We start from the raw sequence: 20,080 nt of genomic DNA on the forward strand, positions 1-20,080 counted from the left end.
AACAGCCTGTTCTGCACTGTTTCCACCCGACATACACAGGCTTGTGGTGACACGAAATCATATGTTTTAATTGGCCTGCATGTGAACGCTCACTGCACTCACATTGAGGTGACCACAGATTCTATGGTTACATTTCTGTTTTTACTAGTTGTCTGAAATCTGGATTGTGCTGTGTTATCTCTAATGCACCTTGGGATGTTTTACCATGTTAAAGGTACTATATGAATATAAGTTGCTGTTGTATTTCCTTCCTGTTTTTCTTTGCTGTTTCTTAGCTGCCCCATATTGTATGTATTGCCTGAAATAAAAGTTTAATGGCAAAAATAGCACCATATTGTCAAGCAAATTGGGGTTTGAGTGAATCTGATCGATAGCTCTACTCCCTGTGGTCACTTTCAATAACTTTCAACTAAACCAGAATCCTTTGTAGATAGACCAGATTTTTGTAAATACACCAAAAATAAATGTGAAAATGTATATTATACAGTCTTTGTACTGTCCTAAATCTTTCAAACCATAAACCAACAATGATCTAACTGAATGGTGAACAGGCTTGAAGAGCTGAATAGCCTACTCCTGATCCTAAATTCCTAACTTTATTTATAATAGGCTTTAATCAAGTCTAATGTACATGTTGATAATGTCCATTCGCTCTGGCTGATCAGGTCATAAAATAAAACAGAAGTGAATCATTTCTATCTTTTCCAGCAGGCATTGGTCATTTCACACTAGATTACTCTTGAACCTGCAACCCAAAAAAACTCTGAATTTTGTAAAACATTCCTTTATTACAAATACATCCGTTGTATAAAAAATTGACATGCTTCAACCTTTGCATTTGTTTAAGTGCCACGCAGTGTTGCAATTCAGCTAGTTGGTACATACAACAAGCCTTTTTTTTTTGCATTACGCAGGGCAGAGAAAGCCTTTCAAAACAAGAATGAAAAATTGCACAATCACAAGACTTACAAGTAGAACAACAGGCATGGGTTCACTCTGGCCAACATTCCTCGCCAAAAAAACTGCCAATTACGCGATGACCTGTTTGGGTTTTCCTTGTCACCAGACCTGTGTCTTGGAACACACATGGGGACACCTCATCTGATTGAGCTGGAAGCTGCTCTTCCTTCAGCCTCCCAGCAGGTAGTACACTCTGAGCGCTTTCCAAATGATGAGACGCGAGGGTTCATTTTCATACATGCAGTCTCTTCAGACTACTTCAGGTTTTTCAAAGTCAAGTCAGTTTGCATGGTTGCTGTAGCTGATATACGTTGTCTTGGTAGAAGAAGCTGTGAAGAGAGATTCACAAGATTGATTTGAACAACCATTAGCGATGAAGACTTCAGTTATATGGTGAGATTGGGGAAGCTGGGATTGTTCTCCTCAAAGCAGCGAAGGTTATGGCCAGGGGGAGGCCAGTCTGGATTTAATAGAGGTCTTCAAAATTATGAAGGACTTTGATAGAATAAAGATAAACTGTTTCCACTGACAGAAAACCAAAGTTTACAGCCCATTATCCAACATCAGTAACCAGCGGTTATAAATTTAAGGCAGTTAACAAAAAAACCAGAGATGAGGAGAATTATTTTCACACAAGTTTTTATGATATGTAATTCACTGCCTGAAATGAAGTTTCTAGAGTAAGGGCTAAAGTGGGACTAATTGGATAGCTCTTTTTAAAAGCCAGCTTAGGCATGATGGACCAAATGGTCTCCTTCTGTGCTGTATAATTCTTTGTTTATCAGTAATTATGCAAGAATCCTTCATGAAAAATACTTAAGCACACATCAGAATGGCAAGTACGGGAAATCACCTCATATTTTTATCTCCTAGTCATATTTCACATAAGTGGAGGACTGCGAGGAGTGGAGAAATGAGCAGAGGCCTTTGGGCAGACTACCACTACATGTAATTCTTATTCCCAATTCAATGTACCTGTCAAAATGATAGAATGATATTATTCACTATTTTTACGCTGATTGTAAAAAGTCTTTCCGGTCTTCAAAAAGACATGCTAATTAGACTCTCAGTCTAAAAGTACCTTCAATCCTTGTGCTGTATTCAATAATACTTAAAGTAATGAATTAGATCCAAACTTATTAAATGCAGGTTTACCATATTTTTGGTGCATTTATTCAAAAATGTTATTTTTATTCATTCACAAGATGTGGACATTGCTGACACAATCTATTGTCCAGCTCTAGTTGTTCTTGAGAAAGTGATGGTGGACCTTCTGCTTGAACTGCTGCAGCCCTTGTAGTGAAGGTATTTCCGATAATGCTGTAAGGTAGGAGCTCCAGATTATTGATCCATTGAAGTTAAAGGAATGGCACTTTATGTCCAAGTAAGTATGGTATGTGACTTTGAGGGAAACTTGGAGATAGTGGTGTTCCCACGTACCTGCTGCCATGTCGGTTTATTGTGCCAGTTTAAAAATTAGTAAATTCACATATGCTATGAAACTCTTTTAGATAGAGGATGATTTTTTTTTTGTGCAATTACTGTGCCTTTTTGCAGACTGCATATGATTGGCATAAAAATAGTGAAGAATGATAGCACCTGGAAAAATTAATTTGGGGGCATTAAGTGGAGCTTCAATTTCTGCATGTTTCTCTGTGTATGGGAGATAGGCTTTTTTCACTGATTTCTTGATTCTTGATTTAACAAAGCAACATCTTCACAAGAAACAAACTTAGCAAGATTGCTTTCTATTTATTCACAAACACAGTGATGTAATTCACAAACTCAAACAGTGTAACTGTAACAAAGTAGTGTATAGCTTTTCTCACTCCAACCAAGCACTTGTCCTGAGGACAATGTCCCTTTAAGGTCTTGTATTATTATACCAGTGAAAATCCAAAAAGATGTTTTTGGTGACCCAAATATTAGACACAAATAAAGCAGTATTAAAGATCCTGGTTCTGCTGATCAATGAACTATTGTCTGGGACAATAAAACACATAAATGGATTTAATTGCTCATCAAGGAATCTATTGTTTGTAGTCCTATCTGCTTTGCACAATGCACAGTCACTGCTTAAAACGTAGCTCCAAACATAATGGAATAGATTACAGTTCTGCCTGGGCACAGAGGTCACATTTTCACTAGAGGTCTGGCATTCATTTCTGTAAAATGTCATTTACAATTGCTTTATCACACCCTTGTGCTACAAGCACTCACTTCTATCTGTGCAAGTTCATGCAAATGTAAAAACTAAAAGCAGATCTTGTAGAATAAAAGTTCTTTGCTGGAGCAAAGTATCAGAATGAAATTGCAGGGATTTTTAAATTGCAGCTTCCTAGGTATATTATTATTCTGAAAGCTAACCAGACCTTAAATGGAAATAGCAACTATTATGGGGAGGATTTCTCCAACTAAAACTTCATGGCACCATAAAGAGGAGGAAAGGTCCTTCACAACCTCAGGATTTCTCAAAGTGCTTTACTGCTAATAAAATACTTCTTTTGAAGGGCAGGAAGGGTGGCAGCAAGGTTATAATGATAAGATAATCTGCTTTTAGTATGGAAGTGATGTTAATTGAGGGATAAATGTTGGCCATGACACAGGGTGAACTCCCTTGCTCTTCTGCGAAATAGTGCCTAGGGATCCTTTACGTCCACCTGAGAGGGCAGAGTCTCATCTGACATCAAGCACCTCCGACAGTGCAGCACTCCCTCAGTACTGCACTGGATTGTCAGCATGGACACAGGCTTGAGCCTCTGGAGTGCAAATTGAATCCACAACCTCCTAACTAAGAGGTGAGGTCATCCATTTAAGTCGATTAACTTAGAACATTTTGAATGTTGTGCTGTTTGCTTGTAACAATCAGCCACATGACACAACTCAGCATGGCTGCTGAAGCATCCAAATATTTCAATAGGTTCCCCCCTCATACCTTTCACATGATGAAATTGTTTTCTCATTCTTTCATATTTCTCATAGCAAAATTTACTGAACCTTAGTGATAAATAAGTACAGTCCTAATTTAAGCTCCAACTTTATTTTCTTAATAACTGATATAAATCCATGGTTTAAATCCAGTTGTACAGCAGAACACTAAATGACTGCTGATAAGAAATTGGGAAATTTTTCAGGCACAATGTGGAAGGGGAAATTCAAAGAGCCAGCAGATTTGGAATGGGCAGAAAGTTAAAAGTAAAGTTAACAGCACGTTGGGAAGCTGGGTCCAACATACCGACTTGTGCGTTCAACTGCAGTATGTTCAACTGTGTGTGAGAAATCACGTCAGAAGAAGAGGATTGCCTACTTAAATCTGTTGCGATGTTAACAGCTATTTTAACAGGGCACGGTTTTCAACTTTCAGCGTGGGTGCACAGCTTTCCCTGGCTTCTTGGAACATGCCAGTGAAAGCAAGGTGAGAACCCAGCAGCAATTGAAGAGCTTGAAGAAAGACAAGCAAAAAAATCTCATAGGTACTGAAACTTCACACCTGCTCCCTTGTCTAAATGAAAGGCATCTTTCTCAGTATTTATTCTGCGAGTATGCTTTCACTATTTTGGAAGTGATTTCCATTACTTTATAGGTCACTATCTCAACATTGGAGGTTTGCGTGCCTGATCCCCACTTTCTACCTGTCACACATCAGGATGGTACCATTTATGCTGCTTTACTTCAGATGAGGACAAAGATGAGCAGCAACAATGACAACTTATTCTTATGTAGTGCCTTTAATGTAATGAAATGTCCCAAGGCACTTCACAGGAACATTATAAAACAAAGTTTGGCACTGAGCCACATCAGGAGATATTAGATCAGATAACCAAAAGTTTGGTAAAAGAGGTTGGGTTCTTAAGGAGTGTCTTAAACAAAGAAAATGAGGTGAAGAGGAGGAGAGGCGTAGAGAGGGTATTCCATGGCTTGAAGCCTAGGCAATTGAAGGCACTGGTGGAGCAAGTGTTTCTCTGACTATGATTAGATAGATAAGAATGGAGCCAGCAGAGAACTGTCCCATAGTTAAACGACAGCGGAAAGACATTGGAGGACAATGATGTGGTCAACTGTGTCAAAGGCTGCAGACAGGTCGAGAAGGATGAGGAGGGACAGTTTACCTTTGTTACAGTCACAGTGAATGTCGTTTGTGACTCCGGTAAGAGCTGTTTTGGTACCATGAGAGGGACAGAAACCTGATTGGAGGGATTCAAACATGGAGATCCGGGAAAGGTGGGAATAGATTTGGGACCCAACAAGACATTCAAGGACTTTGGAGAGGAAAGGAATGTTGGAAATAAGATGATGGTTTGCAAGGACAGTGGGGTCTAGAGTTGTTTTTTGAGGAGCAGGATGAAGACAGTAGATTTAAATGAGAGAAGGACAACACCTGAAAAGAGAAAACCATTTAAAATATCAGCTAAGATGGGGGCCAGCAGAGTGAACATGGGAGAAGCTGGGAGATCAGTGGTTTAGTGGGAATAAGATCTAGGAAACAGAAGGTGGGTCTCATGGACAAGATGAATGTAGATAGGAGAGAAAGAGGCAAGTTCAGAGCTAGGGCAGGGGGAGCATTAAAGGAAACTTGGCCAGGTGGGCTTGTGGAAGGGAGGAATGTGGCAGAGGACTCTGATCGGATTGTCTAAATCATAGTGACAAAGAAGACCCTGAGCTTCTTGCACATGTTAATGGTGGTGAGGGTGAAGAGGACAGGGAAGAGGAGTTTAAGAAGATGGTTAGAAGCAGTAGGGCAGTAACACCAGCAACATGGGAACCAGCAGCAGGAGCAGTACCATCAGAATCTCCAGGAGATGCCGCAGTCTTCTCCTTCCAAGCCCATCACCCCGCAGGAGAGAGGGGTTGAACCTAGAGGTGCAGTTCACAACAGATGGTACCTGTAACATAGAATTTATATGCAGAAGATCAGCTTCCTAGGCACGTCAGAATAGTAGTGCCTCAGGAGACTCAGAGTACATATGAATATACGAATTGCAGGCAGGAGTAGGCCATTTGGCCACTTGACTATGGCTGATCTGATTGTGGCCTCTACTTTCCTGTCTACTTCCTATACCTTTTGACTCCCTTGTCAGTTAAGCTAAAAATTAGTATCTTGTAAGGCGATGGCAGATATTTGCAGCCTGCCGGAGCAAGGCCTCTGCCAAGTGAACCTGATGGCCACAGTTTACTAGTGACTGTCAAAGTGACTACTTCCCTCAACTGCAGGAGAGATTTAGAGAATAACACAGCTGGCCACCCACAAATGCATCACACAGGTGACCTATGCCATGTTTGCCAGTTCCGGCAATTATGTGCGCTTTGCACCAACAATGCCAGTTAGAATGTGGCTTGTAGCTCTGTCTGTCTGTCTTCCCAAAGGTATAGAGCATCATCAACTGTACACATGTGGTACTCAAGGCAGCCCCAGGTCACCAGGAGTGTTCATGAGCTCTGTGGGCTTCAACTCCATCAATGTATAGCTTGGTGCAACCACAGAAAGATCACTGTGTAGATCTGTGCAAAATTCCCATGATGCTTAGTCCACTCTCCCTGAACTTTTCATACCTCAGTAAAGGTTTGCCCCTTGGCTACTTGGGGACAAGGGCTATCTACTTAAAACATAGCTGATCACACCCAAGGAGAATGAGGACCCCAAGCAACGAGGTCCAGGAACTATACAATCCAAGCAGTATGACAGCAAAATGTGTAATTGAGCAGGCAATCAGGATGCTGATGATGCACTTCAGGCCCTTGGTCAGATCTGAAGGTGCCCTTAAGTATGCACCAGCTAGGGTCCCGAGAATGATTGTGTTGCTCCGTATGACATAGCCCAGCAATGAGGTTTGGAGCTGCTGGGGGAGCAAGGTTCTGAGGACATCACCACTTCAGAGGATCGGGGGAGGAGAAGGTGAAGACGGAAAAACAAGGGGCAGAAGACGAGGAATGTAAAGTTGTCATGATGCCAGCAGTGGCATAAATTGCTGCCAGGAATGCCATCACAATGGCATGATTTAATTAGTGCACCCACCCCCACATGCTAAAAATCTATTGGCACCCCTTTACCCAAAATGAAACAGCCCTGCAATCGCAGCATCCTTTCCACAGCCACCCATTGCTCAGCTTCAAGTCTTGTTTCCTCATCCATCACAAGTGAAAAGCTCACTTACCAAGCAGCAGGCAAAAATGGGCAAGACAGAAGAGTGACGCAATCAGATATGTTTAATGTGACTCAAAAATTGAACAGAAACTTAGGCTGGAATTTTCAGCTCAGGGGGCAGGCATGATCGGTGGGCCTGGGATCAGTCGGGGAACAGACGGCAGACCGTAATTGGCTCCCGAATATGATTTCACGCTGGCTGGCCAATTAATAGCCAACCAGCTTGAAACATGCCTTGAAAAGCTCAGTGCTGCCGAGGTGGGGGTGGGAAGAGGGGCGATGACGTCAATGTGGTCGCAGGCCATCGCTGACGGAAAGTTCCCTGAAGGCAGAGAGCTGCCTCAGGGAGCTGAAGGCCTGAAACAGCAAAAATAAAGGTTTTAAAAGTTGAAGCATCATAATGCTTCATAATTATGATGTCCAAGCATCATAATCGGTCACCTGAAAATTTAGCTACTGAAAATGCTGTCCGTAGAAATTTGTTTATATTTTGTTTCATCACGGAAATCTCATCCCACCCGTGGATGAGGTTTGTTGAAAAATGCAAAGGCCACCTGGCTGATTCACCCATCCACTTACCGCAAGGTTGGACAGGCTACGTAAAATGACAGACAATTGCGCCATTAATGGGCTTAACTGCCCTCTTAATTGTCAGCGGGCATGTTTCCGACTTTTGCGCAAGCCCGCCGACCAAAATATCGTGCGAGCGTGGGAGGATGTTGGGACGCTCGTCCAACATCACCTCGCACGATTTCATACCCTGTTGGGTTGGGCATGCGCCTGCCCGATCAGCGTAAAATTCAGCCCTTAGGAATCTAACATTATGCTACACATACCCTGGTGCCATTACAAATCTTTTTTCTGTTACTCCTACACGGTGCTACTCCTGTGACTTCAGCAGAGGGAGCTACAGGCTGCTCACATTCCTGCTCTGACCGCTGAGATGCTCTTTGGCTGATGCCTCTGAGCCAGTGAGCGCCCTGTCAAACACTGCACCACCTGTACCTGCACAGGAGCAGGCTTTGTCATTGGGGCTCAAGATAGCGCATGGGGGAGTGACATGGGGAAGGGAGGCACCAGGAGTGAAGTGGCAGCGCTTTGAGCAGTGTCCCCATTTCCCGTCCCCATTTCCATGCCCCCTTTCTGCAGTTTCCCTCTCACAGTCCACCCACAATTCCCTGTTAGCAATGAGCTGGAGAGCACTTTGCAGTTCAGTGGGATGCTGAAGGGCCAAGGCAAGCTTTTGATCAGTCCTAATGAAGGTGGCATTCTGAGTGAGAGTCAGCATGCTGTGTTTGAGGCTCCATCCAGATGGCCACTCTTTCCATGAACATAGAAAGCAATCTCTCTCCAAACATGCACTGTGTCCCTGGAAAGGTTGCCAGTCCCTCTCACATTTGTTGCTGCTGATCCAGTCAACAGCTCCTAAGGCTCAGCATTTGTGGCCAGCTGAGCAGAGCTTAGAGCATTTGCTGCACTCTGTGGGGACTCCGCACTGCTGTCTCTACTGACTGCTCTTGCTCACTTGTGATATGTGAGACATCAGGTGAAAACCCAACTGCTTGTCTTACTTAAATAAAAGCAAAATACTGCAGATGCTGGAAGCCTGAAACAAAAGCAGAAAATGCTGGAAAAACTCAGCAGGTCTGACAGCATCTGTGGAGAAAAAGACAGAGTTAACGTTTCGAGTCCTTGTGACTCAAGAGTCAGACGGACTCGAAACGTTAACCTTTTTTTTCTCTCCGCAGGTGCTGTTAGACCTGCTGAGTTTTCCCAGCATTTTCTGTTTTTGCTTGTCTTACTTTTCTCACTGAGGTGTGTGTATCTGAGCTGGAACATGGTCTTCACACCTGCTCATGCTAATTGATCGGGGAAGCCAGGAATCAGATGTAAATACACTGAAGTTGTTGAAAGCTACTGACAGAGACACTGCAGCAACTTCTGGGTTCCCTGCACATTACTGGACTCCCCGCTCTCCCCAGTGTGTCACCACATTAAAATCCCTGCAATGGTACAAACTGAAATGAGACGAAACATCATATCAATGACAGCATTTCACAAAACATCCAATAAGTCAGAGAGGGCAATTCAGAGAACATACTGCCTCAAATTGTCCTTGAAACACAACTTCACTGGACAAACACAACCTCAGCTTGTGTGCAGCCACTTCACACAAGATACATTCAAGCTTACAGCTCATGGGCTCAGTACATCTAAACATCGTTCAATGAATGTAACTTATATTGAATTATATTGAATTACATAGACTTACTACAAAGAAACAGGTCATTTGGCCCAACTGGTCTATTCTGTAATGATGTTCCACATGATCTTCCTCCCTCTCCACATCACCTAATCCTGTCAGCATATCATCTATTCTATTCCTGTATGTACTTCTCTACCTTACATTTACTTCAACTACCCCATGGGGTAGCAAGTTTCACATTCTAACCAGTCTCTGGCTAATGACCAAGGCCAATCCGATGGTTTCATTTTGATGTAAATGATATTTTAACCCCACGTTAAAATGAAGTTTAAATATTAAGTACATTTTGTAAGGCAATCAAGTCTGAGATATTGGAAATCATGATTTTCTTATTAAGTACCAAATAATATCAGTAATTACTGGCCTTCCAACTCATCCTGGAGCGTCAGCAGAAGGCAGGGGAACATCATGCAGAGCTGTTGGAAGCCCTCAAAAGAGTGGCATGCAAGTCGGAGGAGTGCATCAGCCTGCTCTTTGATGAAGTGATGCCCACATGTGTGGTCTGGAGGTCTCCATGGGAATGATGGCAGACGCCATGGAGATCCTAGCCCAGCAGAACGCAGAGATGCATGCAGACTTGCACTCCATCATGGTAGCCATGGGTGAGTTCTTGCAGTGGCAATACAGAGGGAAATGGGGCACCTCGACATCCCTCCAGGTAGTCCTTCCCCTCAAGGAGTCAAGCAGGGGCCCTCGGGCACCCGAAGGGAGGAGAAAAGACAGCTGGACACCCCTGGGTCATCCACTCAGGAATCCCAGAGGTTGTCTGCTCCCTCCAAGTCCCTTTTGCCTGGGACCTCCTCAATCTTGTTCTCTGTCACTGCAGAGGGAGCAGCTAGCTCACAGGAGAACAGCCAAAGCAAGCTAGGGCCCTCAAGGCCTCAGCTCTCCAGGGGATGCATGCCACAGTCATCAGAGACAACAGGACCAACCATTGCACAGGCTGTCTCCACCCCTGTCGTAGATGTCAGGGCAGCACCTAGAAAAAGTGGTAGATCTAGAAAAGTTAAGAAATACTGATAAGAAGTGGTTGCATGGGTGAATGCATTTTGTCATTTTATAATCTGAAAATATATTCACTTTCACTGAATAATGCGTGATGTTGTCTTTCAGCTTCATTGACAGGCTTCTTGAGTCCTCCCACTACATCCCCCCACCCACCTCCGCTAGCAATTCAGCTGCATGCAGCCGGACCACGAGTGATACTGGAGGGCGAAATATGTGTGCGCAGCAGGGCTTTTCAGAGCCTCATGCAAGCACTCCCCCAAGCATGCAGAGCCTTGATCCATCACACTCATCTTACTGTCCTGAGCATTTTCAACACTGACTGCTGGGGTTCTCTTTCAGTTGACCATCTGAGCTGATCTGCATCTCCGCCCACCCACTGATTGTACTCCCATGCAGCACCTATGCCTGTCCAACTCGAGGCTCCGCTCTCTTTCGATTTTGACAACAATAGTTGTAGTCAGATTTTTGTTCAACTCCCTTGTTCTCCCCCATCCCCCAGGTCCTTTCCCCCATCATCGTCGACCCCCCCGGCATCACTTTCCACTTCCCCACCATCACCTACCAACCCAAACCCTTGTCTTTCCAGATATCCAGCCTGTCCTAGGAATCCTACTCCCATCCACATTGACCTCCCTGACCTTCTCCTTCCCAAGGTCTGTGTCTGCCCCCTAATCCCTACCAACCACCGTTGCTGTCCCTTCTACTGCTACTGACGCACCCTCACCCTCTGCCCCCTCTCATATTCACCATTCCCTGCTCCTTCCTACCACGCCCACCTTCAGTTCACTCCCCTGGAGGCAGCCATTGACTCCACGGGCCCCTCTCTTGCTCAATCATCTGGACATCCCCTGCCCCTTACCCCCTCCTTTGTCCTTACTCCCTCCTCCCCTGAAATCTTTCCCCCTTCCAAACTCCCTCCTCTCCCAGATACCTTCCTCCCCCAGACACCTTCCTCCCCTGGACTCTTTCCCCCCTCTGAACCCATTCCTTTACACCCTTCTCCCCTCCCTGCTGTAATCCCTCCTCCCCCCTCCCAACCTCACCCCCCTCCAACACCTTTGTCCCCCCCTTCCAACCTTCCCGGCACTTTTGAACCCCCCCCAACCTCACCCCCCCCAGTATACCTTCCTCTCCCACTCCCCTCGATATACCTTCCTCTCCCTCTCATTGGACCTTCCTCCATCCCCCTCGCTGATCACCTGTAGCAGCCCATGGCCAAGACCATGTTGTTCCAAAGCAGACCCGAAACATCAACGGAGACCTTCCACCTTTCATAAGCTGCTTCACGGCACAGCCATGTCCATGAGAATGCACCCAGTATGCGATGCATGTGTTCCTCCAACGTCCGGTAGCTGTATGGCTCCAGCATCTTCCACTCCTCAGATGTCCATGATCTGAGCAAGGCCCTAACAGTAAGTCCTGACTTCAGCACGTCACACTTGTCCAGACATGTTCTGGGCCAGTGTGTTTTCCCACCGACACAACGGTAAATCTGGCACAAGGGGATGATTCTGGTTGGGCCTTGCTTTACATCCCTTTAGCGGGACACAAAGTGGGTTCCCGCCAGCCTCAAGGAGGCTTCACGTTCTGCAAGGTGGGCATGATCGAATGATCCTGTTGTGCTTTCACGACAGCATGAGACTAATTTTTGTCCTTCTTGCCATATTATTCCCCACACACCGCCTGCCATGACGCCTGATGCCAACGGGGCTTATAATCTCCAGCCAGAGTATAAATCAGGACATAACAGGGACATGTAAGAAAGATACTGCCATAACCATAGGTGATTTTAAGCTTCATATAGATTGGAAAAATCAAATTGGCAAGGGTATCCTTGTGGATGAGTTCACAGAGTATATTCAGGACAGTTTCTTAGAACAATACATTGTGGAACCAACCAGGGAACATGCTATTTTAGACCTGGTAATGGGTAGTGAGACATTATTAATTAATGATCTCACTTAAAGGATCCTCTAGGGAAGAGTGATCATAACATGTGGAATTTCACATGCAGTTTGAGGGTGAGAAACCTGGATCTGAAACTAATATCTTAAACTTAAAGACAATTACAAAGGTATGAAGACATAGTTGGCTAAAGTTTTCTGGGAAAATAGATACAGATGCAAGATAGTAGCTACGCAGTGGCAGAATTTAAGGAAATATTTCTTAAACTCAACAAGATATATTCCATTTAGAATTAAAGCCTCCATGAGAAGGATGAACCATATGTGGCTAACTAACTAAGTTAAGGATGGTATAAAATTGAAAGAAAAGGTGTGCAACACTGCGAAGATTAGTGATAGGCCAGGACAATTGGATAATTTTACAAACCAGCAAAGGATGACCAAAAAAGGGAGAAATTAGGATATGGAAGTAAACTAGCAAGGAGTATAAAATCAGACAGTAAGAGCTTCTACAAGTGTACAAAAGGAAGAGAGTAGTTAAAGTAAATGTTGGTCCCTTAGAGGATGGGATTTAATAGTAATATTAAGAAAGAAGGGAGTTAATAATGGGAACAAGTATTTTGAAAAAGTCTTCACAGTAGAAGACACTAAAACTTCCCAACAATAGAAGAAAATCAAAGGACAAGAAGGAGAGGGATATTTAAAACAATCACTATCACTGGAGAAAAAAAAGTACTAGGAAAACTAATGGGACTAAAGGCTGACAATCCCCTGACCTGATGACTTGCATCGTAGGGTCTTAAAAGGAGTGGCTGCAGAGATAGTGGGTGCATTGGTTGTAATCTTCCAAAATTCCCTTGATTCTGGAAAGGTCCCAGCAGATCGGAAAACTGCAAATATAATGCTGCTATTCAAGAAAGGAAAGAGACAGAAAGCAGGAAACTATGGATCAGTTAACCTAATATCTGTCATCAGGAAAATGCTGGAATTCATTATTAAAGAAGTAGGAGCAGGACATTTAGAAAATTATAATACAAATCAGACAGAGTCAACATGGTTTTATGAAAGGGAAATCGTATTTGTCCAATTTAAGAGTTCTTTTAAGGATGTAACAAGCAGGATGGATAAAGAAGAACCAATTGATGTAGAATATTTGAATTTCCAAAAGGCATTCAATAAGATACCACATGAAAGGTTACTAAATAAGATAAGACCTCATGATGTCAGGGGTAATATCTTCGTATGGACAGAGGATTGAATAATTAACAGGAAACAGAGAGTCAGGATAAATGGTTCACCTTCAAGTTGGAAAATAGTAACTAGTAGAGTTTAAATACTTTGCTTCAGTCTTCACAGTAGAAACACTGATAGCATTCCAATACTAAATAATCAAGGGGCAAAGGGTGGGGAGGGGGAGGAAATAAATACAATAATTATCATGAGAAAAAGTACTAGGGAAACTAATGGAGCTAAAGGCTGGTAAGTCCCCTGGACCTGATGGGTTGCATCCTAAGATATTAAAGAAAGTAGCTACAGAGGTAGTGGATGCTCTGGTAGTAATCTTCCACGAACCCTTAGATTCTGGAAGAGTCACAAAGGATTGGAAAACTGCCAATATAACACCCTAATTCAAAAAGGGAGGGAGACAAAAAACAGGTAACTATAGGCCAGTTATCTTAACATCTATCATTGAGAAAATGTTAGAGTCTATTATAAAGGATGTAATAGCAGTGCATTTAGAATTACATAATCTAATCAAGCAGCATGGCTTCATGAAGGGGAAATCATGCCTGACCAATTATTAGAACAGGCAGGATAGATAAAGGGGAACAAGTAGATGTAATATATTTGGATTTCCAAAAGACGTTCGATAAGGTACCGCACCTAAGATGTTGGGGGTAGTATAGTGGCATGGATAGAGGATTGGCTAACTAATAGAAGACAGAGAGTTGGGATAAGGGGGGCATTTTCAGGATGGCAACCTGTAACTAGCAGAGTGCCACAGGGGTCAGTGCTGGGGCCTCAATTATTTACTATATATAATAATGGCTTAGATGAGGGAAGTGAATGTACTATCGCCAAATTTGCAGATGATACAAAAATAGGTGTGAAGGCAAGTGGTGAGGAGGACATAAGGATAGATTGTAGACAGAGGCATATAGACAGTTTAAGTGAGTGGGCAAAAAAGTGAATATAATTTGGGAAAATGTGAGTGTATGCACTTTGGCAGGAAGAATAGTGGAGCCGAATGTTATTTAAATGGAGAAAGACTGCAGAAGGCTGCAGCACAGAGGGATTTGGGAGTCCTTGTGCATGAATCCCAAAAAGCTAACATACAAAGGTCAACAGGTAACAGGGAAGGCAAATGGAATGTTGGCCTTTATTTCAAAGGGAATAGAGTATAAAAATAGGGAAGTCTTGCTAAAACTATACAAGGCACTAGTTAGACCGCACCTAGAATACCGTGAAGAGGTTTGGTCCCCTTATCTAAGGAAAGATATGCTGCCATTGGAGGCAGTCCAGAGAAGGTTCACTAGGTTGATTCTGGATATGGAGGGATTTTCTTTAAGGAGAGGTTGAGTAGGTTAGTTCTGTACTTATTGGAGTTTAGAAGAATGAGCGGTGGCCTAATTGAAACATGTAAGATTCTCAGCGGGTTTGACAAGGTAGATGCTGAGAGGTTGATTCTATTGCAGGAGAGTCTAGGACCAGAGGGCATAATCTCAGACTAAGGGGGCACCCAATTAAAGCAGAGATGGGGAGGAATTTCATCTCTCAGAAGATTGTTAATCTGTGGAATTCTTTACCACAGAGGGCTGTAGAGACTGGGTCATTAAGTATATTCAAGGCTGAGATAGACAGATTTTTAATCAGTAAGGGAATCAAGGGTTATTAGGAAAGGCAGGAAAGTGGAGTTGAGGATTATCAGACCAGCCATGATCTCATTAAATGGTGGAACAGGCTCGATGGGCTGAATGGCCTAATCTGCTCCTACGTCTTATGGTCTGATGGCCACAGGGATTAGAGTTGGGGCTTGAAATATTTACAGTCTATGTGTTATTAATTCCAGACTTAATAAAAAAAAGTTATGTTTTAAACTGTTTTACTGTAAATTAAAAGAAACAGACTGCCCTGGAACGGGGGATGGAAATCATACTGAACTCTGCCCGGAGACAAGCCCAAGGTTGTCATGGGGACAGCTCAGGCCTAGGTCAAGATTCAGAAATAGAAACTCAAGTACCAGTTTCAGATCTTGACACAAAAGAGGTGCAGCTGGTCCTGCTGGACATAGACTCACAAATTCAGAAAGACAGAGAGACCTTGCGAGGAAGACCAAAACAGTTGCTGTTGTGCCAAGCAGAGGGAAAGACTGTGTTTTGTGTTATCCACCAAGCAGAATGCTCAGGAGAATGGATTCCCTGTTAGAAGAGATGAGATTTAAAGACCAAGGAGTCGCCAGAGAGTACCTTGTTGCTGGAAGTCTGTTCGATAGTACTCAGCAGATTGAGTGAAGGACTTTTAAATGGACACTGGAAGACTCACCCTGGTGTGGTAGGGAGAAAGGGAGGAGTTTAGAACTTTATCTACAAGGCTACATATCTGCTGCGAGTGTGGCATAACATAAAGGTTTTTGGTTGTGTTACTTGGTCAATGGCCAAGCTGATTGGCCAGCTGCTCTGTAGTCCTAGCAGTGCCAGGTTTGAGTTGTGGCCACTGCTGGAAGTACAGGCAGTTCCCAAAGAAGAGGATGTTGTGGAAGCCGGGCTTCAGGTGAGTCCATCGTATCAGAAGGGCCTGGCTGGGAGGCCGCAGTGAGGGGGCTAAGTGGTGTGGGGAGCTGAGTTTGAGAGGCCTGGGGGGAAGGGTTAAAGGGGGAGTATGATTTTATTGGAGGTGAGGGTGTCCCTCCGATGGGCACAAGGGATCCCAAAGGAGGTTCCTCCCCACCTCCTGCACAATAACAGCTTGCCCAGTAAAAGCTGCCACCTGGCATGAGCCTTCCCCTACCGCCGGTAATATAGTGGCACGGGAGGGATGAAGCACTTAAGTGGCCATTAATTGGCCACATAAGGGCCTCAATAAGCCTGGGCGGGGGGCACCTGATGCCTCCCTCGCCTGCCTCCCCACCACCATAAAATGGGAGACAGTTTGGGGCAGGCGAGTACATGGGGGTCAGACCATGCACTGCATTGTATGAGCATCCGCACCAGTGGGGACCATAAAATTCCATCCATAATGTGGAAAAATGCGAGATTATCCACTTGCGTAGGAGGAATCGAAATGTAAAATGTTATTTAAATGGAGAGAGACTACAGAATGCTGCAGTACAGAGGGATCTGGGTGTCCTTGCACATGAATCACAAGAAGTTATAATGCAGGTACAGCAAGTAATTAGGAGGGCAAATAGACTACTAGCCCTTATTACAAGTGGGTGGAGTGTAAAAGTAGGGAAGTCTTGCTACAACTATACAGAGCATTGGCGATTGGTGAGACCACATCCAAAGTATTGTATACCGCTTTTGTCTCCTTATGGAAGGAGGGATATATTTGCATTGGAAGCCATTACAGATGGCTCCTAGGTTGATACCTGGGATGAACAGTTTGTCTTATGAGGTAAGGTTGAGCAGGTTTTGTCTATACTCAAGGCTCTGATGGTTCTGTGGAAGGGTCATGAGGACTCGAAACGTCAACTCTTTTCTTCTCCACCAATGTTGCCAGACCTGCTGAGTTTTTCCAGGTAATTCTGTTTTTGTTTTGGATTTCCAGCATCCATAGTTTTTTGTTTTTAGCTCTGACGGTAGATGCTGAGAGGATGCTTTCCCTTGTGGGGGACTCCAGAACTAGGGGGCACAGTTACAGAATAAGGGGTTTCCCATCTAAGGTGGAGGTGAGGAAAGATTTCTTCTCTCAGAAGGTCGCTTATCTTTGTCATTCTCTGCTCAAGAGAGCAATGGAGGCCAAGTCATTGAATATATTCAATGACTTCAGTTAGATTTTTGATCTACAAGGGAGTCAAGAGTTATGGGGGTGCTGGTGAGGGCAGGCAGCAAAGTGGAGTTGAGGTCATTGTCAGATCAGCCATGATCTTATTGAATGGTTGTGCAGGCTCGAGGGGCTGAGTGTCCTACTCCTGCTCCTATTTCTTATGATCTTATGTTCTTAGATCCGCAACCTCTATCACTCAGAAGGACATAAGCAGCAGGTGCATGGAAACATCATCACTTCCAAGTTCCATATATCGTTGTTTCCTCATCAGCACTGGGTTAAAATCCTGAAATTTCAGCATTGTGGGAGAACCTCTTAATATATAGACTGCAATGATTCAACTAAGCAGCTCACCATCACCTTCTCAGGGAAACTAGAGATGGACAATAAACGCCAGCCTTGCTAGTAATGCCCATACCTTGAGAATGAGTGTTTTCTTTAAAAAAAAGCGGCATTCAAAATGAAATCGGATTATAAAAAAAATTGAATTGTAAGGTTTTCCTAATTTTCAGTTTGCCTATATAATAAACACTTCAGCTCACTGAGGAAGAGTCCTCTATTTGGAAATTATTGCTGTCACGGCTCATTCAAGAACAGTGGATGAGCAGTTTACAAATATAAAAAGAAATGACCCTTATAGCCTTTAGAATGATATGCTCTTTTAATGACACATTTACAGCAAACTCATTCCAGAAATTTCTGAATGATCACATAACTATTTAAAGATTATAAAAGAGACCTTGGAAAAATTATAAGTAAATAATCAATTATCAGGTCCAATTATGAAAGTGAAGCTTAACTTTTAGCTATAAATATCATCAGGAGTTCCCTGCCAATTGAATTGCATTCTACAAAACTCTGCCTAGTACCCATCTTGTTTGTGCCATAAAGCTACACTGCTTACCTTTAAAGGGGTACATCTTGACTTTGCTCAACAGTGTAAAATGGGAAATGGTGAGTTGGTAACTCATTTTATTACCATTAAAGTCAAAAGGAAAGATATAAAACCAGTTACAGACTTGTTATCACTGTTTTACATCATTAAACAAATTCAAGATCTACACCCCTTATTTTGAATGGTTGTTTCTTTTCTTGGACTATTTAGGCAGTAGCCATTTTCACAGATGGTGTCAAAGATGTTAGTAGTGCAACAAAATTGATTTGAGGGTTAGCTTTTTGAATAACGTTAATCAGAATGTGAATCTGCTCAGGTAGCTAATATTTGGCAAATTCACAAGATACTGACGGAGGAGGGAGACCATTCAGCCCAACTTAATTCAATTATCCAGAAAGAACCTCTCTACAAACATCATGAAAGAATTAGATGTATTACAGATGAATAAATGGCAGTTCAATAGATTTGTCTGGACAGGCTTGGCCATCGTCAACTCTATGGTTGTAGCACAAGTACAAAAACAGTTGAAAAAATTAAACACTGCAGATGCAAGAAATCTGTAATAAAAACAGAAAATGTTGGAAGCATACAGCAGGACATGCAGCATCTGAGGAGGGAAGCAAGGGTTAACTGACCAGATCGTTTAGTCTCATACCCCGAAGGATATGTGGGACCCCTCAGAAGTCCCAATGTAAGCCACATCCCCAGTACTTACGTGGGAAGTTTATATTTCTGATTGCCAGTTTTACCCTATCTGATTGCTCCATGATTAGCCAGAGCTATGCAGATTTGGGTGTTTGCCCTATACTTGCACTGGTTTTTACACAGGGAGTGGGTGAACACTGTCGGGGTGTGGAAATGGTGAACACTGCTGGGGTGTGGGAGTGGGTGAACACTGCCGGGGTGTGGGAGTGGGTGAACATTGCAGGGGTGAAGGAGTGGGTGAACACTGTCGGGGGTGAGGGAGAGGTTGAACACCGTCGGGGGTGAGAGAGCAGGTGAACACTGTTGGGGGTGAGGGAGCGGGTGAACACTGTCGGGGGTGAAGAAGCGGGTGAACACTGTCGGGGGTGAAGAAGCGGGTGAACGCTGTTGGGGGTGAGGGAGAGGGTGAACACTGTCGGGGGTGAGGGAGAGTTTGAACACTGTCGGGGATGAGGGAGCGGGTGAACACTGTCGGGGGTGAGGGTATGGGTGAACACTGTCGGGGGTGAGGGAGAGTTTGAACACTGTCGGGGATGAGGGAGCGGGTGAACACTGTCAGGGGTGAGTGTATGGGTGAACTCTGTCGGGGGTGAGGGAGCAGGTGAACACTGTTGGGGGTGAGGGAGCAGGTGAACACTGTCAGGGGTAAGGGTATGGGTGAACACTGCCGGGGGTGAGGGAGTGGGTGAACACTGGGGTGAGGGAGAGGGTGAACACTGTCAGGGGTGAGAGAGCGGGTGAACACTGTCAGGGGTGAGAGAGCGGGTGAACTCTGTCGGGGGTGAGGGAGCAGGTGAACACTGTTGGGGGTGAGGGAGCAGGTGAACACTGTCAGGGGTAAGGGTATGGGTGAACACTGTCGGGGGTGAGGGAGCGGGTGAACACTGCTGGGGGTGAGGGAGTGGGTGAACACTGTCAGGGGTAAGGGTATGGGTGAACACTGTCGGGGGTGAGGGAGTGGGTGAACACTGTCGGGGGTGAGGGAGCGGGTGAACACTGTTGGGGGTGAGGGAGTGGGTGAACACTGCCGGGGGTGAGGGAGCGGGTGAACACTGTTGGGGGTGAGGGAGTGGGTGAACACTGTCGGGGGTGAGGGAGCGGGTGAACACTGTCGGGGGTGAGGGAGCGGGTGAACACTGTCAGGGGTGAGGGAGTGGGTGAACACTGTTGGGGGTAAGGGTATGGGTGAACACTGCCGGGGGTGAGGGAGCGGG

The 20,080-nt window shown here is 44.3% G+C and overlaps 1 protein-coding gene across 1 annotated transcript in view; it reads right to left on the bottom strand.

Moving 5' to 3' along the window:
- Positions 1 to 768: 768 nt before the first annotated feature.
- The window catches only part of LOC121293402 (metabotropic glutamate receptor 8), a 434,543-nt gene continuing 415,231 nt past the window's right edge, over positions 769 to 20,080 (bottom strand). The window contains exon 10 of the mRNA XM_041216453.1: positions 769 to 1,289. Within this exon, the coding sequence (XP_041072387.1) occupies positions 1,240 to 1,289 (50 nt within the window). The 3' untranslated portion in view covers positions 769 to 1,239. The remainder of the gene's footprint in view (positions 1,290 to 20,080) is intronic.

Source organism: Carcharodon carcharias, chromosome 21 (genome assembly GCF_017639515.1).
Source record: "Carcharodon carcharias isolate sCarCar2 chromosome 21, sCarCar2.pri, whole genome shotgun sequence".
Lineage (NCBI taxonomy): Eukaryota > Metazoa > Chordata > Chondrichthyes > Lamniformes > Lamnidae > Carcharodon > Carcharodon carcharias.